This window comes from Sparus aurata, chromosome 4 (genome assembly GCF_900880675.1).
Source record: "Sparus aurata chromosome 4, fSpaAur1.1, whole genome shotgun sequence".
Taxonomy (NCBI): domain Eukaryota; kingdom Metazoa; phylum Chordata; class Actinopteri; order Spariformes; family Sparidae; genus Sparus; species Sparus aurata.
This window is the reverse complement of record NC_044190.1, coordinates 10,852,001-10,877,435: the sequence shown is the minus strand read 5'-3', so window position 1 is coordinate 10,877,435 and position 25,435 is coordinate 10,852,001. Positions and strand designations below refer to the sequence as shown.

Below are 25,435 nucleotides of genomic sequence, written 5' to 3'. Positions count from 1 at the left end.
GTTTCTTTGTTTTCGCTCTCCAATCTCTCCAGGGCTTCATCTAACAACAAGGTGAAAGAAATGGTGCTGTTGGAGTTGAGCTATGTTAACTCCAACCTGCAGCTCCTGATGGGAGAGCTGGAAGGACTCAACAGCTCAGTGGAGGTCTACCAGAACACCCAGTGAGTACAACGTTACTGCTCCCTCTTTACCATACAGGCTGGTTCAGGGCATTTGGGTAACGGGCATATAATTAAAGGAAAAAACATGCCAACAGCAGAAGAATGCAGCTGATTTTGTGGACTTGTTTGTTAGACACACAGCTAACTTGTTTTGCGCTTTTGGATCACAATTGACTTCACCAGTGGAAAAAGACTGTGGTTTTGCCCTAAGAGGCAATGCATCTGCAGCCAATAGAATGTAATTACTTATAATTTTCAGATTAATTGAAGGTTGGCTTTCATGCTAACTGCCTGTGATGAATCTATTAAACAGATTATATGTGCAGCAGCCAGAGATTTCCAATTTTAACATTAATGATTGCTTGACTGACACTAGTCCTCTTGTCACATGATAAGGTCACCACTCTGATTAATACAGTGAGATAACACAAACACACAGTTTTGATTGGCAGCCAACAAGACACCGGTCTGTCTCTGACACACTGTGATAAAGTCAGATCAAAGACATTTCATGAAAGAGTGGCGATAAAAGGGGTGTGTAGAGTTAGTGAGAGGCATATAGAAACGCATGTAGACAAAGGGAAAGCGTGTGTTGTTGAACTGGACCGGCTGGTTTTTGTGACACAATGCACAGAGCAACAAGGAAATGATGAGCTGAACTTGCATGCAAAGTGAACTTGATAAGCATCTAGTTTGAGGCTTCTGTCAGTCAGTCAGATGATCAGGTGTGAGTGGGTGTGTGTGACAGTGAGCTCTGGTGTTTTCTTTCTTTGTAGACAGGCCAAGTCTATAGAGTGTCAATTAAGATACAGTATATATGTCATAAGGGATGCACGTTATGTCTCATGTCACGTGTCAGGTAAGCTATAGGACGACACAAAGGACGTGTTGACAGTGATTTAGAAAAATAGAGGTTAATAAGTGGTGACAGATACTTGAATGTTGGCGTCTGTCTGCAAGCCTTTGGAAACAACATCTCCGTATGATAGCACGAAACACTCTGACACAGAATGAAAATAACCCAATAGGTTTGCATGTAGTTGACTGAAAGCAACACTTGAGCGGCTGGGAATCAGTTTTAGAGATTAACAATGATAAAAACATTTTTTTTAATACAAACCAGACTTATACAAAGGCTCTTAGATTAACACATGTTAATTGTTGCTTCCAGGTGGCACTTCTCATTAAGAACTCTTTAGACCTCCAGTAACCATCTGCCCAGCACACACACACACACTTCACACATAATAAACACACTAAACCTGCCCTGGATTCACACGCTCTAGGCAATACCAAAACACAAAAAAACACACATATATACAGTATACACACATATATACACCACCAGTATGTGTAATCCACACACGAAATACACACAGCTGCATGTATGATACATATAAGAATTATCACGTACACACAAACCACAATACACACACACACACACACACCACTGTAGAGGATGCCATGACAACAAATCACAACAGAGCAATAAAGTAATGAGAAAGGTGGGGAGACTGTGGAGGATTGTGGGGGATGGGGTGTGGTAACTATGGTAACAATTCTGAGGGTCACTGACAGAAATCCAAATTACCACACTGCTCCTATCTGGCTGATTTTTCCATTCTGAAGTCATTAAGTGGAGATTTTTAATGAGATCCAGATCTAGTGAGGGTTTCCTGTTAAATTTGGACATAAATCTGCAGTTATAAAACCTAAAATACAGGCTTTTGTTGGTGCACCCAGACTAGTTTGATTTGTTTCAAGGACTCTGCACACCAACAGGCTTTAAGCTGGTTTTAATAAACCATCTAAGACAGGCAGAACTCCTACATACCCTGAAGATGGATTTTAAGAAGAAGAGGCAAATATTTTCCTGAATGTATTCTGTGTTCCATTACGTGATGTAGCTGATGTGTGAGCTGTGAAGAGGTTTAGTCTTCTAATCAAAGACACAAGACGCAGCCTCTTGCTCTTGGACATAGAGAGAACCAGCCTCTAAGGGAGCTTCAGGTCGAACTGGCTCTCTGTCACATGAGATCAGACAGACTCAAGTGTGGAAACATTCAGCCTCCTTGACAGGCTCTTAGAGAAACACCTGCTCCAGGCTCCATCCACAGACAAAAGGCATGCTGGGAAACTACCATCACCTGTCCACCATTGTGTGTCCGTGTAAAAGAAAATCAACACGTGCAAAGTGTTTTCATAGTCCCACTACCAGACCTACAAAAGACCATACATACGGGTGTACAGGTGACGTGCACAACAGAATATTGGATATGTTGAGAAAGTGTTCCTCTGTCATGTCTGAGCAGGTGTCTCAGTGGGACGATGCTGAGCAGCCACAATGGAGAGTTATCCTCCTCCTCTCAGCCTGAAATACAAACCTCAGCCTTAAGTACGGGAACAAAAACCTCTCCTCGTCTTTCTCGGCTTTTCCCACCAGTCCACCCTCTGAATAGCATCTTTCTGAGGTTATTTCTCACTCAGACCAGATTAAGCTGGTTTTGGCATGAGGTAATGCATGACAAAAAGCACCTGCTGTATATATGACTGCTGCACAACACGTGCTGTAGTCCTACATGAAATCAGTTACCTTAATCAACCATCCCATGATAAAACATCAGCTAATCACTAGCTAAAATCTTATCCAATATTAGAGCAAAAACAATGATTCATTCACACTTTGTTGAACATTATGCTTATTTTTTAACATTTTTTGCATTATCACATTCTTTCAGTGTCACTCACAGTACCAGACTGTTACTTGTACTGTGAGCTGTGATGAAGTAAATGTTTGTTCAGTTCTTCTGCGTAATGTTCTTGAGCAGGACAACAAACAGAGCTGGCTGTAAGGCTTCTGAATCAGCCCAGATAAAGCGATGACAGCAGTAAGATAAAGTTATCAGCAGTACAGGTACAGCTGAGATGCTTCGCTTTGCAGCCTCTGACAACTGGGTGCTTGAACTTTTTAATTATTCAATAATGAATAATGGTAATAAGTACAGGGTGCGGTTTGATTTTTATCATTATGAAAATGAGCACTCCTTTGTTCAATAATGGTTTTGGCTTCTGATCAATGAAGAAATAAACAGAGAAAGGGATCAGTAGTTGCATTACCTAACATAGCCTATTATTTCATATATGCTAAGAGATATAGTTTGCATTGATATCAAAATGCTATTTTTGTTCTGGCCCTGCTGCACTGTAAAATATATTTGCATCTTTAAAGCAATATTTAGAAATGTTATTTGCATTCTTTCCGAGAGTTAAAATAAACCACTCTCCCTAATATGACAGCAGGCGACCAGCTTGGCTTAAAGGAAAAACTGGAAGCAGGAAACAACTCGCCTGGCTCTGACTGAAGAAAACACCCGTAATAACCAAAACAATGCATTTGCACTTCCGTTTTTGTATGCAAAAAGGTGCAATATGCGAGATTTTTTGTTGAATTCCACAGGTTGCTGATTCTTGCGTATTGCTCGGTTTAAAGAAACCAGATACTGTGAGATTATCTTATATATCTTTCAACAGAGACAGGCTAGTAGCAGTCTTCCCACTGCTGCCAGTCTTTTCTTTTAACCTAAGATAACAGTTTCTTGGCTTAAGCTTCATATTTAGCCGACAGACATGAGAAGGGTGTAGACATTCTCATGTGCAAGAAAGCAAATGATTGTACTCGTCAAAAATGTTGAACTTTTCCTCTGAAACAGACCATCCCAGCCGTATTATCTAGTGGGAGATCTGTCCCTCCGTGCTCAACTCCTGTTACTGGCTTATACAAGCCAGCACTCAACTCGCACAGAAGTCTAAAGAAGTCAGAACGTCTTGTTACAGCCTTTCACATATCAGTAAACTGTGTAGCAGAAACGATGGTTCATGTTTATACTGAATTTGTGACTCAGCGTAGTTTCACTCAAAGTTAATAAAGGGTTGTTCTGGCCTCTCTGTAGCTAAAGCCAGTGCTACACTTGACTGCTGTGGTAATAGTCGTCTGTTCCATGTCTTGCACACTGGCAAAGTGAGTGTGAAGGTGTGTGTCTGTGGGAGTGTTTGTGTGTACATGCCTGTGTGCAGGCCTGCAGGGAGGGGGAGTGAGCTTTCTAGAAGCTTTTAACATTTCAGATTCCTAGCTGAAGAGACGTACTCAGGCCCCTTGCCCCTCCTGATGCCAGCGCAGAGAAAAGACCAGAGTGATCTCAGCTACAAGTACTAATGGATTACACTGCAGCCTCTATCTTGCTCTGTCAGTGTTACTGATGAATGAGGTTTTCTGTGATTCACAGAGCCAGTGCGCCAGAGGAATGCTGCCTTATCATCAAGTGATGAATGAGTGTGAGGAGTTGTTTTTCAAAACCCTGTGGTTTAAACGTACCGTGCAGTGAAAAAGCTCTACTTGATCTCTGATCCCTTTGATAGAAAGAGTCCTGATTAAAATAGGTTGACGATAGCATCATCATGATGACTTGTTGGAACTGAAGTTTCTGGGACTCTTTCCCTCATTTGAAGTTGTTTTGAATGACCTAGATGTCTAGTTAATCCTGAAGCAGCCCAAGCTAGTTTTCAAAGGGGTAATTTATTTAACAACACCTCTTTCTCCTGCTCTAAGTAGGGGGATGGTTTTGTTTTTGTATAGACTCTGTCTGATCAGCAGCAGGTATCTGTCAGGTTATATTTCCGCAGTGCTGATAACAAGTTGAACCTGCTTTCCATCTGTTAGCAGCAAGAACCTCCAAGTTCAAACAACCAGAAAAAACTCTAAACCATTATAGCTACAGCTGAGATCAGAGAGGAAGGTTCCCTGCTATTTTATGGCAGCTTATGTTTACTGTTCTGTGGGTTAAAGTAATAGAAGGTAAAGATTCTGCTTTGACAGAGGACCAAACCATTAGCATCACTGAAGCAGGGCAGCAGCTCCACAATGGTTAATCAGACAGAGAGTGTGTAGCTTTAGAGTACAAGGAGTTGGGGAGGGGGGCGTTCACCTTTAAATCTTAACTTCTACAGAATGTGCTTACAGTACCATCTGCCTAATCCTGACTTGCCCTCCGTGAAGCTACATTTAAGATTAAGTCAAGATTAATGAACCAAAATGTAAACTTTCTCAAGAGACAGAGCTGTGTCTGTTCCTCACACTGTACTATCTGCCAGTTGACTAATGAAGGTTATAAATATGCTTTTCAGTTTTACCCTGTGCACATTAGTTGTTTATGAACCAGAAAAACACTGCATTGTTCTGTTGTATCTAAAGTCTGGCTGTATTATGTATTGTCAGCATTTACTGAGTTATTGTCCTTGTTGCCAGCGCCTGTGAGCAGACTTCAAGAATATTTCCTTCCATGTGTATTATATTGACAATAAGATGACTGATTATTATCCCTATTTCTGTTGTTTCCGCTTTGCTAACAGGGAAACAGCCAACATCCCCCTCATTGCTCTTGGTCTGAAGGAGACAAAAGAAGTCGACTACTCCACTCTGTTCAAGGTACAGACACAACAGCTTCAACATACCCTCCCCCTCACAACACGTGTCTATAGATAGATTACATGTAGAGTTTACCATGAAAAACAAACTTTGAATTAGTTAATTATTTAAAATGTGTAACAAAAAGATGAAATAGTGTGATGATTTTAAACAGTTTTTTATCATAAATTGAAGGTACACAAGGTAGGAAGGAAAGAAAAGGATCTTAAACATTGGGTTTAAAGCTAAAATATCACATCAGTGTGTTGGTGCTGACCTGCATGTCACCATTAGTTTAACAAAACTGCCATTCTTTTCTCAAACATCATGACGACATAAACACACTATGAACAAAGACGAATAGCAATCCTAAGTCAGAACTAGACGACAGGAACACATGGACAGTAATATGCAGATAAAGTGATAAAAGTACTGCTAGTTTACATCAAACAAATATGACCCGCATTGGTAAGCCTGGGTTTTTCCAGTAAGGAGTTAGTTCCTGCAAATTAAATCTCCTTTCATTAAGTATTTGGGTCACGTTATCGGTGCTGTGTACACCTGCTACTACTTGATGTTGTTGTTTATTTATTCAGGAACAATAAACACCTAACCATGAATAGATTTGTCTTGAAAGTAGGTCAGTGGTTTTTGAGTTATCACGTAGGAATGTCCCAACATGTTCTGATGGCATGTTTATAGCTGGTAGCATCCTGCACTGGTTTACAGGCAGACATTGTGAAAGGCGGTTGTGACTTCATGTTCTCTGCGCACGTTAATTCTGCTCTACTTACTGACTGTAATCACACCTCAGTCTTAATGACTTTGCGTCTCCTGCCTCTGGCTGGCACTGACTGAATGACGGCTCTCACCAGCCTACTTGGCACGCCACAGTCGGCTTCTCTGCACAGTTAAGAAAGATGTAACGGAGTGGACTAGTTGTGAGAGAGTCCACCCTGTAATTTAAAAAAAGTCACGTTGTCAAGCCCCAGAGCGCTCCACAACAACTGGGAAGACAACATGTTGTGCTGACATGTTGTGCATATCTGTCTGTGACAGGACTTCATCTTGGAGCACTACAGTGAAGACGGGAAAGATTATGAAGATGAAATTGCTGACCTGATGGACCTGCGACAGGTAGTGTGCACTCATAGTCTGATCTGACATGATATGTTCATCACTTCTGATATGTGGCGTCTCCACAATAGCCATAATGTGTTTTAATATGCCCGGCATCCATAAAATGTTACATATGTTATACCACACAAAGCACCCTGGAGAACTTAAGAACTTGTTTCATCATCTTGTGCTCACTGGCCATACAGATAGTTTCAGTTTCATTTCATTTGGTGCTCAAAAAAACAGAAATTACACCCGAAGAAAGCTTATCACATGCCACTAATGACAGTGTTATTGCAGACTGTATCAGATCTCTTACCTCTCATGTTCCAGGCTTGCAGAACACCAAGTCGAAATGAAGCTGGGGTGGAACTGCTGGCAAAATACTTCAGCCATCTTCCTCTGGTTGAGAGCCGATTCTTCTCCCCATCCCGCCAGACTGGGATCTTCTTCACATGGTACACACCAGTTATTACAAATTATACTTTTTAGCTCCAATTACAGATCATGGTGATAATAATCATAACAAATCTGATAATCAAAATGTACGCCATGAAGAACATTAAAAGTGGACAGAATAAACAAAAATTATAAATAATAACAGCAACAGGTGAGATTACTGCAGTGATAAAGAAGTAAACAGTGCGTTATAACAGAAGAAAGCAAAGACACAGTCATGTTTTTTTTCCTTCTTCAAACCATGAATCAACTAGTTTATCTCGGCTAGAAGAGGCCACAGCATGGCTCAGAGGAGAGATAAATACATGGGACGGGTTTGATAACAGCATTTTAGTTTTTTCTTTCTTCCTGCTGCATTGTGCACCTGTTACAACCAGAAGAGAAATTCTATTTAGAGACAAATGGTTATTGCTAAACTCAAATGAAAACAAAACCCGATGATTATTGGATATTGTACCTCAGGAGTGAACAGAGGGGTTATGAAGTACACAAGCTTCTTGTATTTTAATGATATCAAATCGGCTACTGATGCTGAATCTGGTACATGTTTTGTGCCAGTTTTTTTAATCCATCTGGAGGACACTTTGTGTGATCCAGTCCTCAGTGTCTGAAAAGCATCCAAGTGACAGAAATCTTCCTAAGTGCAGTTTATTCATTCATGCAACATAGCTAAAGAGGAGAGGAGCAGTTTAAGGACATAAACCATTGTTTTCTATCTTAGATAATTTAAACTTAGAGACATGAAGTAACAAAACATTCTGTATGTGGTGGTGTAATGTTTCTGTATTTAGATTTTTAGGAAACATTGTGGCCAACAAGCTTTTGCTCTTGATATTTTTAGCTGTTTACTTCCTTGTATCTTTTACATGTTGTTTACATATTGTTTATCTTTGTGGCTTTTACTTAACATAATTCTGTGATCATTTTGATTCCTGCTTTCCAAAAATGAATAGTGACAACTTCCTCCTCTTTCCTTCAGGTATGACTCCTTCACAGGAGTGCCAGTGTGCCAACAGAACCTGTCACTGGAGAAGGCCAGCATCCTCTTCAACATGGCCGCCCTCTACTCTCAGATCGCTACTCGCAGTGACCGACAGACAGTAGCTGGCCTGGAGGAGGCCATCTCTTCCTTTCAGATAGCTGCAGGTAGGAGGAAATGGGAATGATGAACTTGTTTATTCAGAGAATTCCCCTCACCAGATCTTCAAATGACTTTGTAGTGTCATTCCAGTGTTCAAATGTGACAAATGAGAAACATGTTTTCTTCTCTAAAACGAGGATTTTCTGTGATTTGAATCTAAGTCTGTCTAAATCTTCAGTGTCAGTTATTAAAGAAGGAAAACTAATGGGGGAAAATAAAAAAAGCCTTCTGAAATGCTTCCATTGGCAAAAAGTGTTCACAAAGAGCAGCTATGATCAGTGATTGGAATAGAAAGTGAAAAGAGGAAAATCCCACTAAACATTGATCCCAACATGTTGTCAAAGTTTTCGTCTTTTAACATTCGTCATCTAAATCAGTCAGCCTAAACCCAGATTAGCCTGGTGTAGTGGTTTATCCAAACTGAAACTGTTCCTTTCCTCTTGCAGTCATTTTTATTGACCGTAACATTAAAAGTCACGCACTGTTCAACCATGTTTTCTGTCCAGCCTCCACCCTGTGACTTCTGCTACATGATGGAGAATGCATGCAGATGATGTTTCTCTGGCTTCTTGTCATGTGGCTGAGCTCCAGAGAAGCACCAGTCACGTGAACTGGTTTTCCAACCCACTGAGGTTTCAGGAAGCTCAGACAAGTCTTGATAGAATTATGTCTTGGCAGTATGAGGAGTATTGCAGTATAATTACAGCTCTGAACAGGCCATGGCTTTGGTTATGTTGCTTTGATGACTATAATTTAGGCTTGCACTATGTGAAACAATTATGACTGTTATGAGGAACATTGTCACCAGTTTAACCTGCCAGTGATAAATAAGCTGGTAGGTGACAGGCAGGGATGCGAGCTGTAGCAGGGCTACAGCGGTGCCCTTAAGCCAAGGTCACAAAGGATGATGGGAGGAGTCGGTCAACAATGGCAAAACCTTCGCGAGGCAGTGCTCTGTTATTAAGTTGTCTACAACTCTCTGCTGCCATGTTTTTAATCTGCAAAATAAGAGGGAGGCGTGCTCAGTTGGAGAGCAGATGCCCTTATTGCCTCCACTGAACATGAAAAACTAATTTAAGATGGTTTGTGTCCTGGCTCATTCTAAAGACGAACACAGACATTGATCCTGCTAGCAGTGAGCTTTCCTCCCTCTCGAGATGCTTCAGTAACAGCACCAGGTCCAAGCTAGACAAGCAGTCGACGATCTGACAAACTGAATCACTTAACTCTGTGTATGGAAACTTTTAAAAACATCTGTATGATCTGTAAGAGAGTGTCATTGGTGTAATTAGAGTGAATGTAGCAGCATGCTGCAGAGCCCAATCTATCATCATGTAACCGGCAAATAATTAGCTTCTCGTTAATGGACTATTTGAGTCTTGGCCATGTAAAGTCAGTGTGTTCTCACTATCAAGGCTCAGTATCAGCTGATAAAGGCTGATAAGGGTTTAAAATACAATATTGGGATCTGCCGATATGACAGGCCGATAAGATGATGCTTTAATTATGTGAACCCTACAATGACCATCGACTCTGTAAGCAGTATATGTCTGCATCGGCATAATAATATGTTGATTCCATTATAGGAGAGACTTGATGCTCTCTACAGTTGGGTGGAAAAAAAAGCGCATTTGTCTGGATACTTGGACAATTTCGGCATAGCGGAAAAAATCCATCCCTGTGGATCCATTAATCCTGTTAATCAAATTATATTTGTATTCAGAAAGTGAAATAGGTTCTACATTATCCTACATTAGTTGCTTGTCAACTGACCAACAGGTTCTTTTATGTAGTTCAGATGACTGGGAAAGCTTAGGTACAGACATTACCATGACCACTGTCAAATTAACCAAATGATTGTCAACTGTTATGGCTGTTGCTTTAAATAGTTTATTTTCGAACTGTGCTGACGTCTCATTTCTCCCAGGTACCCTGAACCACCTGAAGGAGACGTTCACCCACACTCCCAGCTACGACATGAGTCCAGCCATGCTCAGTATGCTGATTCGAATGATGCTTGCTCAGGCTCAGGAGTGTCTGTTTGAGAAGATTGCCCTGCCAGGGATTCGAAACCAGTTCTCCTCCCTGATGAAAATGGCCCAGGAGGCATCAAGGGTAAATGGCAGCAAAGACACACACACACACACACACACACACACACACACACACACAAAACCTTAGTCCTTAAAACATATAGGCACAGTGTTCCCTCTCTAGCAGTGGACTCAGTAGGACTTTTAGTGGATGTAAAATAATAATGTCACCACAGTCGAATCCCTCACTTCTGTCGGGGACTGTATCCAGACGAGTGCTTTTAATGTCCTCCCCGTAACTCTATCCTCCTTTTCCTGCCAGGTCTCAGAAATCTACGACCAAGTCCACCAGTCCATGATCCAGACGCCAATCAAAGACAATGTCCCGTTGTTCTGGTCCACCATGACGCAAGTCAAAGCCAACCACTACCGCTCCATGGCACACTTCTTTGTAGCCTCAGCGCTCCTGGACCACCAATGTAAGAGAAATAGTTCATAGGGACAAATTATTTTCACACAGATCCAATGTGTAGAAGATGACAGAACAAGGTCGTATTCCGAAATTAGAGTTGGAGAAAAATCGTGGAAAATGAAAGAGGACAGTGTCAACGTGCAGCTATTATTAGCTAGTAATGTCAGATTTAAGCTGGGTGTAGTTGTGCTCTACAAGCCAAATGGAGACAGGTGTGTACCTCATGGATATGCTGTAACACAATACTATTCAATATTCAAGATTCAAGATGTTTTATTGTCATATACACATCGTTTACACCAGGCAATGAAATTCTTAGTGTAAACTATGTGTATATGACAATAAAAACATCTTGAATACTTGTACTATAGTGGCAAATCAAATCAAATATTGTCCCTCCTCTCTTTTAACAAAAGCCCCTAAATAACACAGTTAATTTGGGTTAACAGGTGAACTTTACGTGAGCAAAGTTTTATTAACTAATCTGCACTTCTACAGTAATGTCCGCCTGCTCCTTAGTCTTAGCCTGGCTGCTGGCTGTTACAGTGTAAAGCAGTTCTTGGATTGGTGTTATAAGACTTTAACTGCCTGATTTTAAAACAACCTGGTAAACTTGATCTTTCTCTTTAAGTGCTGTATGGGCCACAGGGTTGGTCATGTCAGTTGGCTGGACTGGATCGCAGCCAGCCGCAGTGCTATTACATAACGGCTATTTAAAGGCACATACACACACACACACACACACACACACACACGGTGGTAAAGAAAGGATAAGTTTCCAGGAACTCAGTGGCAGGCTGGACAAAAAAAATGAGATAGAAGGGAAAAGAGACATGGTTGGAGAGAGTGAAATCGAGTGGATGCACTCTTGCATGCTGAAGGATTACAGTCATGTAGCCCCTTAATGCTGTTTGCATGATGAAGTGGCAGAGACAGACAGTGACCAACAGCAGATATTGTGAAGTTTTACAGTTGATGGTCATAGTTTTAGCCGGTGCCATGAATGGGACAGCACTGAAAAGAGGAACAACGGAGCGAAGCAGCTTTGAGTTTGGCAGCTCATTAACAGATTCCTATGTGACTGAGGAGAATAGAGCAATTAACCACAGGGCTGTAGAGAGAGGACTCAGCCCAGAAACAGGACAGAATGAAAACTGCTGTAGTAAACAGATGAACCATAAATACTGCTAAATACATGCTTTTATACTGTCGCTACGAAGCAGACTGAAGGAGGACTAGAAAGTTCTGATCTGAATTAACCTTTTAAATCTGGTGAACCAGGAGATGGAGGACAGGAGAAGACAGTTTACAAGAGAGCACCAAACTTGCCTTTTGATGCAATTGCAACATAGTCATTACAATCAGTACAGATTGATCTCTGGTAAACCATGCTAATATGTAAGCTTAGACATACTATAACTTTTAACCGTTTCTGAAACAGTCTGCACTGACTTATCTGCATACAGTTTTCTGTCATTTTTCAATTCAGTTCAATTCAAAGTACTTTATTTGTCCCTGGGGAGAATTTGATCCATGTAGAGTAGTTGTACACAGACACAAAACAAGTCAGATAGAATAAAAAAGACTAAATAAACTAAAAGATATTTACAGTATTTACATAACATACAAAGAAAACATTGATGTAGATTTGGTTGTGCATTTGGAGGCAGCAGCAAGTTAGTGCAAGTGTGAAAAATGCAATAGAGAGGGAAAGAAAATGGGGAGTGCAATGACCATCACCAGGTTACTTATTGTCTTCTGCAATCAAGCAATAAATGACATCCAAGTCTGTTTTAGTAGTTTGTTTCATTGTTGACCCAAAGTCTTTGTGGTAGACAACTGTCTGATTTACATCATGTAAATGTAGATGTTTTTGTGTGTTCAGTGGGTCCCAGTGACGATGAGGACCAGCAGGAGAAGACCTTGTCACAGGTCTATGATCGCCTTCCTGAGGGACGCTCACCTCTGGACATCCTGAAAAATAAAGATGAACGCACACGCATTGGTAAGAGCCAGCACATAGGCTGTGCACAGCAGTAGACAATATAGGAGACTGGGGCACCAATTATTCCATACCTGGCCCTCCTTGTTCTTCTATGACTAAATGTCCAATCCTTCCCCCAGGTAAAGCACACATTCGTCGGGCCATCCTGGGTCATGAGGAGGCACTGAGGATCTATGGTCTGTGTCACCACTTGAACAAGCTGGAGGCGCTGCAGGACATTTTAAAAGCCAGCCACCAGCGCTCTCTCAACAAGAGCAGTGAAAATGAAAATGAGGAAGAGTTCACAGACTACACGGAGGCCCCAGACATCATCTGTGAGTCTTCAGTGCTTTTTTAAGAGAACACAAACACCACAGCCAGTTAAAAACAATCAAGTTCAGTTCAAGTTACCATGACAAGTAAGAATTGAATAATTATAAAGTTTATTTGACTCTTAATTAAGCGTCACTGAGGTTACATCTATTCTTCCTGTGGTTGGCATAGAAACTAACCAGTCAACTTAGTGTCACCACAACAAACACGTCACCAATGACCCAAATGTCACGAAGGGCCAATGTGTTGCTTTGGGAGCATTGTCTCTTAGGAAACGGTTTATTAGAGGCTGCTGTGTTGTGTGTACCACACCTGCTGCAATCAGATGTGATGTGACATTCATTTCCAGGTACAGATGAAGTAATGTTTACTCTGTTGAGCACCTGCCCAGCCCCGCACAGGGCGACAGTTGAAATGTAGTCGTGACAGTAAACACATCCAACTGACAGCCTTGTTGTTTTCCTTTTCCTTCCATCAGCTAAAACAGAGCACAAAGCAGAGATGGAGGTTCCTGCAACCACAAAGGTGAAAGTCACAGACTTCTTCCAAAGGCTGGTATGTGGGTTACTAATATTCTTCCACTCACATTTCTGTTTTTTCACATGATTGTTGGTTTATTCATCAAGTGATATGAAATGGCTCTGGGTTTATGTTTAAGACTTAGTGTGCGTTTTTTCAATACCCAGGGTTTATTTTTAGTTATTTTCTGGATACAACCAACCAAGGATGAGTCTCCTGGAAGCTTTGGCATATTTGTTTAGCATTTAGTTCAAAGTCCCATATTTTCTCCAAAGCCTCCTGGACTTTCATCCAAAGCAACAAATGCAAAACTAACACTAACCACAGACGGAGGTGCTCTGATCCTGGCTTATCATAATGGTGAAAGGTGAAATGGCGTCCTCTGTTGCTGCAACTGGAGTATTCTGTTTACGTCCTCTGAAAGAGACATTCAACATTCAACATTTTAGTTCTTTCATCTAACACAGTTTACAATGACTATGACAAACAAACAGGTTTCAATTTCAAGACAAGCAACCTTACAAGCAAATAACTGGTGAGAGGGGTCAGAGCTGACTCTCTCAGTCAGCAGGAGAGAGGCGTCTCTGTGAATAAGTACCTCTCTGTCTCCTGTTGTAAAGTCCATCCCAGCTCTTCATTAACAGTCTCGACAACAAGAACAAGATTCAAATCCTTTTGGTTCCACATAGAAACTAGAGAATGAGAAGTTAAATCCATCACAATCTCTCCATCCAATCACTGCAGTGATGATTAAAGGGAGACAGTCAGTCCCGTGTTGTTACATAGGACTGATTGTCAGGATATTCTGGAGGAGAGATTTTCCCATTAGATAAGAAGTTTGTTAACAGGAGACAGCAGTCTTAAAAGTTATGGCTAATGTTGAAATGATTAATTAAGTAATCCATCTGTGTGACAGAAAAGTAACTGATGACAATTTTGAGGGATTACTCATTTAAGTAATTTTACAAGTTGAAAAAAATACCTGCAAAGCAAGCAAAGGTTAACTTAAAAATGTAGTGTATTTGTGAAAAAAAATCCATTTAAGTGACTACTTTTGTCTTACAGTGTTAACATTTTATACATTAAAAAATGTGTTTATCAATTAGAATTAAATGAGAAAAGTCATTCAACTATAACTGTGCAGTATGATAGATACTGTATATCTGCAGTCCACATTCAAGTAAACATAAGTATTAAGTTAAGTATGTTTAGAATGTTTTTCATATAAATTACTTTTTTAAGAGCACACAAAGGACTGTGTGCCTTTTCAAAATGAAATGTGACCGGCCTGGTGAGAATTAAAACCTGACCTGGCAACCCAGAAGGGCAGGTGTCAGAGAAATTAATGTTTTTGTTTTTAAGTATTTTTTTGGCCTTTATATGGCTTTATTGATAGAGTAGCTGAAGATGTGACAAGAAACAGGATGAGAGAAATTGTGAGTGACACGCAGCGAAGGGTTCCAGGCCGGGACTCGAACCCGGGTCCGCTGCAGCGAGGACAGAGTCCCTGCACATGGGAACTGAGCTAAACGGCGCCCTGAGATCAATCATTTTAATATGCTCTGTGGCCACATGACTTTCACCTACCCGTTGAGTGTGGATACAATATATGTACAGATGTTCTAACAGATCACAGATGTGAATTTCAATCTTGTTTAACTAGCCAGTAAGAATACTTGTAGGGATTGTTATTCTGGATTTTCAGTTTTTCCCCGGGCTCTCATCAAAAAACTTTGAACTACATAACTCAAGGACAAGAGGATATTACTGTCTGAAGTCAGTAAAACCTGTAGTCATATTGACCGAAGCATCCCCACAATGTCTCCATGCAGGGCCCTCTGTCAGTCTTCTCAGCCAAGCAGCGGTGGACGGCCCCACGGACAATACGACTCCGCCCTGAGGACAGAGACCTGGGCTTCACCCTGAAAGGAGAAACCCCAGTCCAGGTGGTTTCGTTGGACCCCCTTTCCCCAGCTGCTGTGAGTTAACCTATATTCCTTATCTTTGGCTGAACATGTGATTTATCTCCTGCTGTGCAGCCGGCTTTTGGTCTGTATAGTATAAAAAATCAGTTTGTGAAGGTATGAAATGAGTGTCGTAATCCATTTGAGCAGATATCAGCCCCTAAATAGCAGTTTGCATCTGCAGGCTGTTACAAAATATTAACAAACTATGTTATTTTAAAGTACACGCAGTTTCATAAGTTCAGTCTTCTTCTGTCAGACAAAGCCTAATGCAGGGGTTGCTCAATATTAACTCCCCTCAGAGTGAAACTATCAGGGAGTGGCTTTATCTGCTGCTGTAGAACTAATAGCTTAAAATTTCAGACATGCTTGCATGCTGAATATCAAATAAGTTCAAATTAAAATGATTAACGTCATTCTGAGAAACCTGAACAGGATTCAGGCTTTGAAAGCTCCCCCTCCCCTTCACAGCCACTCTGGCTACTAATTTAATTAAGAATCAGAGAGTATTTACTCTCTGAAATCCTTTTCAGTCTGACAGCTCATTAAGAGGTGCTGACAAAGAGTAGACTCTTAATAGGCCCTGTAGGCTATGCAAAGAAACAGATTAGTTGTCTTACACAAGTGTAACTAGGCCAAACTCTTTATAACTTTTAATACTCCATTCAACAGGATTTATTCTGGACCTGACTGATACGCCAGAGTTGTTGAACTGCCTCTGTTGAGCGCAGCAGATCAAGTTATCAGACAGGAATAGCTGAGCTCGTGTAGATAACACAGATTTCCCACAGCTATGTAATAATGTGCTCTGTTGCACAGTGTTTTGCCTGCTGTGAAAAAGCTTTGTTCCCTGCAGCCTCCAGGGGGAAAGTAGGTGAACTGGACTTGGTCAAACAAATGTTCAGCTGTAAATATTGACTCTGCTGTATCTGCTGCAGTATCAGGATTTTTCAATATCCTTTCTCCTCTCTTATTCCTGTTTTTTCTCCAGGCTGACGGTCTGAAAGAGGGCGACTACATTGTTACCGTGGGCAACACGGACTGCAAATGGTTGGGCGTGACTGAGGTGATGCGGCTGCTGAAGGACGTGGATGAGGAGGGGATCGACATCCAGGTGGTCAGCGTGATGGACAGCAATCCTCCGATGGTATGCCATGCCCTACTTTGTTGCTATTAGCTGAGAGAAAAGTCATCAATGTGGTGTGATTGACTGACAATTAGAAACAGGAACGTGTGTCTGTAAATCAGATGACTACACAGCAGTTAGAGTTTCAGATTTCTAGTTCAAGGTGAACTGTCTAGTTTCCCATGAGAAATAACTCTTTAATACAAACTACGAGTTGTTTATAAAACATTACGCTTGTGTGAGTTAGTGGACAGATTAAGCAATTTCTTTCAAAAAGCAGCCCTAGTGTTATTATTCCAAAAGTTTTGAGGAGTTGGTAAGACTGCCTTTTACTGTATATTCTGTCTGTTGTTTTGTCCACCCATGCAGATTTCATATCAGGCACGATTGCTTCACAGTAGCTTGTTTATGATTAACTTCTGTGCTACTGCTAAATTATTGACCCCATATATTGACTGAGACTGTATGGCGTCCAGAGCCATTCTTTGACTAAACAAACAATGGCTGCCTCTTTCCACTAAACACAACTGTCAATCTCTCTGTCCAGCCTACAAAGAGTGCCACCTTCTGCGGGAACCTGCCGAAGACCTACTCCATGATCTGTCTGGCCTACAATGACGACGACAAGAACCCCAAGTCTCGCAAAGTAACCAAGAAGTCATCCTTCATCAGCTGGGGTCTGAAGAACAAGTTGAAGAGCGCCAGTACCCTCAGCCTTCCCACAGCCGACCACTCGGGCACCCTCCCCTGGAATAAACCGTGCCCCACCTTCCCCAGCTCCAGCTCCTACAACAACGACAGTGCCCTCTACTGAGCTAGCTGCAGACTCTCTGCTGTCTGCAAACAGCATGCAGTATGCAAATGAAGCCTAGTGTGGCTGTGCACAGTACTGTGTTGTACCCATACTGGACCTGCTATGGATATGGTACAGTACCAGTGCCCTTTGGTGTTTTCACTGGATGACTGAGCAGTGATGTGTGCAGCTTGTATGTTACCAGTGTAATGATAACATTTCTGCTAGCTACCTTGGAAAGTGGCTGTGCCAAATACTGTCCACAGGTGCCTTTTGTTGGTACATGGGCACCCTCCCAGCTTAGTCCAGTATCTGAAGTGAACTGGACTGCACACCAAACATAATGAGAAATCATCCTGTACCATGCCAGTATGCATACAGCACAGTACCAATGCACTGTAGGAAAAAGAACAAAAAAAAACATAGCAGTTATCATTCCAGTCTGTATATATAAATATACACGGCACTGAGACGTGTTTCTAAAATGTCATCTCAGTATGTTTTCCTGAAGAAAAGAAACTCTCCAGACGAATTGAAGGAAGAAAACAAAGTTGTACAAATACACCCAGCGTCGGTTACTACTTGACTGCAAGGGGGTAATTTAATTGTGGCTTGAGGAGTCCCTTGTTACTTCCATTGTGTACTCATGTAGCTGTGCACTGTGCAGTCATGTTCTCTGTTTGATACTGTATATGTGAAGGATTCGGCCAAGATACTTGATGCAATCAGTGGATACTGAGCAGATTTGGGTTTTGAAATACATATATTTTCTAAATGCATATGTAGATGTACCTTGTTGCAGGATGTCAAACAGTGATTGAGGGAAAACAAATAGTGCTGTGCAGTCATTTTTTTGTCTTGGGGGAGTTGATGAATGCAATGTTCTATAAGCTGCTAAAATCATCTATATACCTTGGTTATGTATTATTGTCACTTTTGTATTTGTGAGACAGCCTTTGAGGATTATTGTTTCTGCTGAGTGTCATGCCTGGGACACATGTAAAAGGAAATATTGGTATTTTAGGTTTGCTTACTGTACCAGTTACGCCATAGACCAAAATGCCTCCTTGTCCCTGATATGTCAGGATGTACCATAGACCATCCTGGCTCGTCTTACCCTCTTCTGGCCCTCTTGTGTCAGACCTGCTGCTGTCTTGGCAGTTTGTCCATTCTTCAGAGGAGCACAAATTGCGTGTCTCTCTGTTAATGTGAATCTTGATGTAGTTAAATGTATTTTGTCTCCTGAAGGGAAGAATGTGGGCAGACCAGTGACATTCCTGCAGTATGTCTGGACAGCCAGTCACCAACCAGTGACTCTGATCAAAGTCCACATTCAGGTTTCCACTATTTGTCACCACCTGTCGTAATCCTGTTCACATCCCACATCTTACTGACACTTTGCAGTGTTGGACTATCTCTTTATCTACAAAGTAGATTCCTTTACACATTTGATAATCAAATTATTTATGTAATAAAAAAATACAAACAAAAATATATATATTTACCTGTAAAGTTGTAGGTTTCAGAAATAGTTTGTGAATGGTCAAGTTGTGAATTTTTGCACGTTGGATTTCTTGGTTGGTTTCTTGGAGGAATGTATTATACTAGCCTTGCTTAATCCTTTGGTGAACTTGTATACATCTACACTTTGTCTTTGTAAAGATATTTTTAAAATGTACATGTTTTTAAACAGTAACACTGAGAAGATGTAACGCTCTTTACTGTCTCTCTTTACCTTGTATGGTGTCTTGAGTGCCATTTAACCTTAATCATGAAGGAAAATGTGTAATGACTAGAATGTGCAGTAATTGATTAATAAGTGCTAAATAAGTGTGCTAACAGAGGTGTGTATACCTACACAGGTGATGTTGACTTAACAGACCTTTCCATGCATTTCACAGTGCATAGTCATCCTGAATGCCTTGGTGTACATGCAGAGGGTTATGGTACCTGTTCTTCTAAAGGTTTCAGGTTGCCTTTGCTTCTTTCTCTGTACTTTGTGCTGTATAGCTACTGTGGTGTGAATGCTTCGATGGCAAATCTTTGTGTCATGTATAAACTCAAATCTCAATAAAAGATGGGGACAAAAACAAATTTCCTTGATTTAAAAAAAAGAAAAATTTGTGGTCTGTATATCAGGTTGAAACTACCGAGCAGGTTGGGAATGACTGGAATGAAGTTTGACCACAGCCCTTGGCGAGCCGACACACACTGAGTCAACACTCACTGGTTTGTAACTGAGTTTAGCCTGAGATCACATGACATAATCCACCATCATGGAAACAGAAGAGAAACACCATGTGATTAAGTTTACCCGTATGGGCTTTCTTCACCCCTTACTTCCCAAGGTACTTGTCTGTGTGTGTTATTCTGTGTGGGACGGCACATGGATCCCCCAAAGGTCAAATTCTAGTTAGTATTTAGATTTATTTTCACAGGAAAAGTGGATATTGCAGGAACAAAACTTGTTGACTTCCATCATTCCTAAGGATGGTGGGAGCACTTGATAAAACACTGATATTTTCAGCTGATTTATACCCAAGAAGAGGAATGAAAATATGTGGTGTTTTTTTTCCCTTCAAAGTATATTTTCACAATCAGCCTGCAAAGGCTGGTGGGAAACGAGATGGATGGATAATAGTGGATGGATCCAATAAGCTGAAATAAATATGGGGATAGAATATATTTATTGTCGGCTGTATGATGAGTGTAAAACTGTTCTAAAATTGTTTAACATGTTAAAGGAAAATGTAGACTGGATGGAAGATAGACTTTTCAATGGGCAGCCATGTAGCGTGTGTGTATACTTCACCAAGTATTACTTAATTATTATTTAATGGGACTTTTTCTGTAGGCTGCTATAGCTGCTATGTAGAAAGAAAGAAAGAAAGAAAGAAAGAAAGAAAGAAAGAAAGAAAGAAAGAAAGACAGACAGACAGACAGACAGACAGACAGAAAGAAAGAGAAAGAAAGAAAGAAAGAAAGAAAGAAAGAAAGAAAGAAAGCCCCTGACTGTTAAGTGGAACGACATCGCCCCCTGCTGGCCTGGCCGGTGGCCGTTAGAACGTCGTTGCTAGGTTAAGTAACGCGGCCTCGGATTGGCCCTCGCCTCACTTTAAGCCAATCAGCACGACTTTTGTAGCGAGGTCCTGTCTTGTGGCGAGGCGTCTAGATACGAGGGATCCTACACGGAGCCAGCCTGTTGAATTCAGCTTGTTTATTTGCTTTGTCGTTTTAGGGAAAAAGAGGGCATGTAATCGGAAACATTATGCTAATGACTAGTAGACTATTGTAATGCTATGTGACTGAAAGGATGCGCGGTAAACGAGTGAGCTGTTTGCCTCAACTGGGAAACAATAACTTCAACCTGTGAAGCAAAAACCTATTTTCTACGATGTCAAAATTCAGCTTCAGGAGGGAGAGGGACAGGGACTTTGTAAGTTTCGCTTCTTATAATGAATAACAAAGCTTATTTTACTCTAGCTAGATGAACGTAATGTATGCTTTTGTTTCCATTTCGCTAACATTAATCTATACAACGGTTGTCATTGAATCTAAAGTATTTAGCTAGCGGGTAACTGTTCTAGATAACTTTGGTTAGTCAACGTTAGCAAAAGCTAAAGAAACATTTAAGCTAGCTCACGTTTACTTATCGTTTATAACATTAGAGTAACCTTTAAATGAGTTGACGGACAGATTCATTGTCCGATCTTTTCTGCTAAATTTGAACGGCTTTTTAAGTACAACTGATGGATGTAGCCTATATGTATATAATGATACAGCAACAGTACAGTATTGTTTCTAGTAGAACACCTCTAATGCTTTAACAGGCATCTCAGTGTTTGGTAGCTATCTTTTTAATCAGTTTGTCATGTTGTGATTCTGTAGTCATCCTTCCTTTAACATTCGCCTTCCATATAATCCTTTTGTCTTAACTCAAACCCTAATTTTATGTTCTTACTGTATTTAATACCTACCCCAACCATCGTTATAGTACCAACAGGGTTCGTACGGGTGCTTGAAATCCTTGAAAGTGCTTGAATTTCAATGTTGTGTTTTCAAGGTCTGAAAAGTGCTTGGATTTTAGTTCAAGTGCTTGAAAGTGCTTGACATTATAACTCTGTGTCTTTTACAAAATTGGTATCAGACTGGATAATTAATTTCTGAAGTTTTTGCTATTATAGAATATAATTTTAGATGTTTACAGCATAATACAATGTACATAATTGTGATAAAAAGTGAAGAAAAAAATCACAAGTATATGTATTCCTTTAGATACGTATTTTACCCCAGCAGTAAGGTGCTGGAAAATCTTAAAAATGACCCTTAAAAGTGCTTGAAAAGTGCTTGAATTTGACCTTGAAAAATGTACCAACATTATGTATTAATGTGTTTTATGTGACTGTAACCTTTTCCCTAACCTTCCTGTGTGTGTGTGTGTGTGTGTGTGTGTTGTGTAGAAACATATAGCTCATGGTTTGATCCCCGCTGCCTCCCTTGCTCCCAAGCCTGCTGTACCTCGTACCCCGCCCCCTCGCAGCCCAAACCCCTCACCTGAGAGACCCAGGTACCTAACACCCTTCATCCCCTCCAACCTCCAGCACACTTCCATTTTGTTGTGTTACCTCTGAGAATTTTTCCCATTAAATCACAGATTCTTTTCTGACAGCCTGTATCTGTTTGTTGGTTTTATTTGGCATTGACCTAAATGTTTACATTTGGTTAAATTCTGATCAACCTGCTGTCCTCAGACTACCTAACTGAAAAGTGGTATAAAAGTTTAATTTACGTATGGCTTTCACTGTCATCATTATCATCATTATACATTTTTCTTCTATTGACACAAACTTCACTGACGGTACAGAGTTTCTGTTTTTGTTCACTTAAACTACAGTATCTGGTTTGCAGGGTTATTATTATTTGTTTTTATCTTTTAGTTCAAAACGCTGCTATCAAACTCATTAAAGGACATTCTGCAAGATGCTCCCTCCTCACATCAAAATCAACACAATACATAATCTATACTTTTTTGTAATTTTAATTTGATAGGCAGCATGATTTTTTTGTGTTAATATTATAAAAAGTATACAGTATGTGTATCCATATTTGAATTGTGTCTTTCCATCCACAGATCAGCCTTGGCAGCAGCCATCTTGTCTTCTTCGCTCACTGGACAGACTTGGGCCATCCCACCTATACGGCCGACGTCTTTCTCTGAGAGTGGCCAATCAGAGTCCTTCATATCTGAACCAAACATCAGCGCAGCGCTTTACACCAGGTAAACTCCCTCTGGCAAATACACCATTGTTATCACAAGGTTTGTAGCAAATTATACTAACTGCAAGAGATAACTCTAAGTTTAAACATGACCCAGGGCTTTGATAATCAAGTGTGTCACGGTGGGCAAAAAGGGGCCAAAAATACTTTTAGGAATTGAAAGTATTTTTTTAGCTTTCTTAAAGTAGAAATTCTAGGATCTCCACCAGGATTTACAAGATCAAAAGAGGTGTCTTTAACATGTAAGATGTGCCTCTGAAAATGAAATGTATAAGATTTTATTTCAGGCTTCTTTCGATATACTAAATATAAAGGCCAGAGTTTTTTTTCTGGTTTTAACTATCTTTTATCATGATTGTGTGCCCTGACACAGAATGCTCAAACTGAAAATATTTATCTCAAGAGGCCATCTCTTCCTGTAGTGAGACCACTGATGCTGTCTTTCTCTCTTTTTCTCTTTTTAAGAATTTTACAATTTTCACAAAAGATACTCTGTCACAGTAGAAATGCACAGGTGGAAATGATAAAATCAATGATAGTGGAACTTCATTCAGTTGTTTAGTTTCAGAGTGCTTGTATTTTGCATGCTGGGATTTACTCACACTATCATGGATTACTGGTGCAATTAAATAGAACAGAGCCAGTGTTAATGTTAGTAATATTTTTCCTACTATGACAATTCAGCTGTGAAAAAGGCCAATTACTGAAGTCAAGACTTGTATTACAATCTAGCCTTAAGAAAACAAGTAATACAAAAAGATCTTTCTTTCTTATCTTTTTCAGAGACAGATGGTCAGAGGATTTAGCTAGCCAGCCACACCTGTCCTCCCCTGAGCACTCAGACAAGGAGTTGGAAGACAGGGAAGAGGAGTTGGAGAATGAAGAGGACAGGGAAGAACATATTTACCACACCCTGGACAGACAGGAGGACTGTTCAATCATAGAACCTGTCTATGCCCTGCCACTAAAGGTGAGACTAAGGGGGACATCTCAGTCTTAGTGGTTTTGATTCCAATGATGTTATTGAAAGGAAATGAGAACCATTCTTACCACCATACATTACAGATATCAAAGAGTTTTTTTTAATAAACCAGTTAATCTCCTGCTAAAGTTACTTTGTAGCTAGCAGAGGAGCCAACAGACCAATTTTATGGCAGAGATTTTGAAAAGTTATAATTGGGCTGCACAATTTATCACGAAATAATCAAAATTGCATATGACTAAGCATATTAACCAAATCGCAAGAAATGCAATTATTTTCTTAAAGGTAAAATGTGTCACAAAACAGTGTTTCATTGAAATTTTCCATTGTCACAGAGATGCTCTGGCCTTCAAAGATTGTACTCTATATGTAATAAAACATGTATGTTTGTCAGAGACAGGGAGAAATGCCACATCATCGTGATTTTACTACTTGTGATGTAAAATGTAATCATCCATAACAATCATGAATTATATTGCAACTGCAATATCTGTCAAGATAATCGCAATATCACTTTTTGACCATGTCGTGCAGCCCTATGTTATAGCGTGACAACACATATGTAATTTAATAATCTTAATAATAAGTTCCATTGCCTTTTCCTGCAATAACAATTCAGAATATCTGCCATGAATTTGTTTTTCTTTTTTGAATGTGTGTTGAGGGAGGATCACTATTTTCTCTCAAACATTTTTTTTCCATACTAGTTCAGTTTGCCCTGTTTGTTGAGTTAGCTGTGGGTATTGTGATACCAGTCTGATTCAGTGGGAGGCACAGTTGCACAGGGAATGAAGGTAATTTATATCGTTTGTCTCTGTATGGTCACTGACTGGGAGTGAGAGTCTGCACTCACAGACTCTTGGGATATTGTTCTATTGTGTACTTGTCCTGTATACAACTACACTGGATTGCTAACCTGTGTCTATTCCTTGTACAATAATCTAAGATGAGCACCCTGTATAGTAACCTAAAAGCTAGACTTTAACAGAAGGATGTAATCCTCAAGAATCATCAGGCTATACCCTCACAGTACTGTAAGCAGATGGCAACGTCCATCAGCCACCTTCTTATCATACAGTGTGAGGTTTTGTGTTGGTGTTGTTCACTGTACAGTACCTATACTATACTATACTATAGCTACCATACTATACTAGTCTAATACACTCAATTGCCAGTTTATATGTTAGACCTAGCTAAAAGAAAAAGATATTTCACATATTTTCTCCATCCCATTAGGGTAGGCTAAATGATTAAAGCACCTCTCTGTATAAGGCAATACCGTTGAGTAGCTAAATGATCATACAGTTTAATTTACACCTCTCTTAAGACGTTTCAATAAAAATGTAACAATATAACCTTAGTGAAGGACGGATTTATTGCAGGACTGTTGTGTTGGATTGCATTAGATTGAGATAGGTGGAAGTAAATGACTGGCAGCTCGGTGTATATAGTTGTAGTTTCTTTACTAATCATATGATGATAGTGTCTCTAGCTATGAGACTGCAGTGAAATAAATGGTTCTAGGTTGTTTTTTTTTTTACAGTGCAGTTAACATTGTTTAGGTATTTCATTCGCCTGGCTTCTTTCTATTTCAACTGTAACTCTTTTCTA

At 40.2% G+C, this 25,435-nt stretch overlaps 2 protein-coding genes across 5 annotated transcripts in view; both read left to right on the top strand.

Moving 5' to 3' along the window:
• rhpn2 (rhophilin, Rho GTPase binding protein 2) overlaps positions 1-19,659 on the top strand; it is a 29,101-nt gene extending 9,442 nt beyond the window's left edge. Inside the window, exons 3-15 of one of the 2 annotated variants that reach the window (XM_030414233.1) lie at positions 33-161; positions 5,568-5,643; positions 6,682-6,759; positions 7,075-7,199; positions 8,180-8,346; positions 10,269-10,456; positions 10,697-10,853; positions 12,732-12,851; positions 12,971-13,165; positions 13,642-13,688; positions 15,515-15,661; positions 16,638-16,793; positions 17,320-19,659. In XM_030414233.1, the coding sequence (XP_030270093.1) occupies positions 33-161; positions 5,568-5,643; positions 6,682-6,759; positions 7,075-7,199; positions 8,180-8,346; positions 10,269-10,456; positions 10,697-10,853; positions 12,732-12,851; positions 12,971-13,165; positions 13,642-13,688; positions 15,515-15,661; positions 16,638-16,793; positions 17,320-17,586 (1,852 nt within the window). In that variant the 3' untranslated portion in view covers positions 17,587-19,659. Of the gene's footprint in view, positions 1-32; positions 162-5,567; positions 5,644-6,681; positions 6,760-7,074; positions 7,200-8,179; positions 8,347-10,268; positions 10,457-10,696; positions 10,854-12,731; positions 12,852-12,970; positions 13,166-13,641; positions 13,719-15,514; positions 15,662-16,637; positions 16,794-17,319 lie in introns of both variants that reach the window. The other variant, XM_030414232.1, reaches the window with a different exon arrangement.
• A 1,051-nt stretch (positions 19,660-20,710) lies between these two features.
• cep89 (centrosomal protein 89) overlaps positions 20,711-25,435 on the top strand; it is a 65,475-nt gene continuing 60,750 nt past the window's right edge. Inside the window, exons 1-4 of one of the 3 annotated variants that reach the window (XR_003983824.1) lie at positions 20,711-21,001; positions 22,026-22,132; positions 22,697-22,843; positions 23,626-23,812. Coding sequence is in view for 2 of the 3 variants with exons in the window: in XM_030414230.1 (XP_030270090.1) it covers positions 20,960-21,001; positions 22,026-22,132; positions 22,697-22,843; positions 23,626-23,812 (483 nt within the window). In the remaining variant the exon portion in view is untranslated. The remainder of the gene's footprint in view (positions 21,002-22,025; positions 22,133-22,696; positions 22,844-23,625; positions 23,813-25,435) is intronic. The other 2 variants (XM_030414230.1, XM_030414231.1) reach the window with 2 other exon arrangements.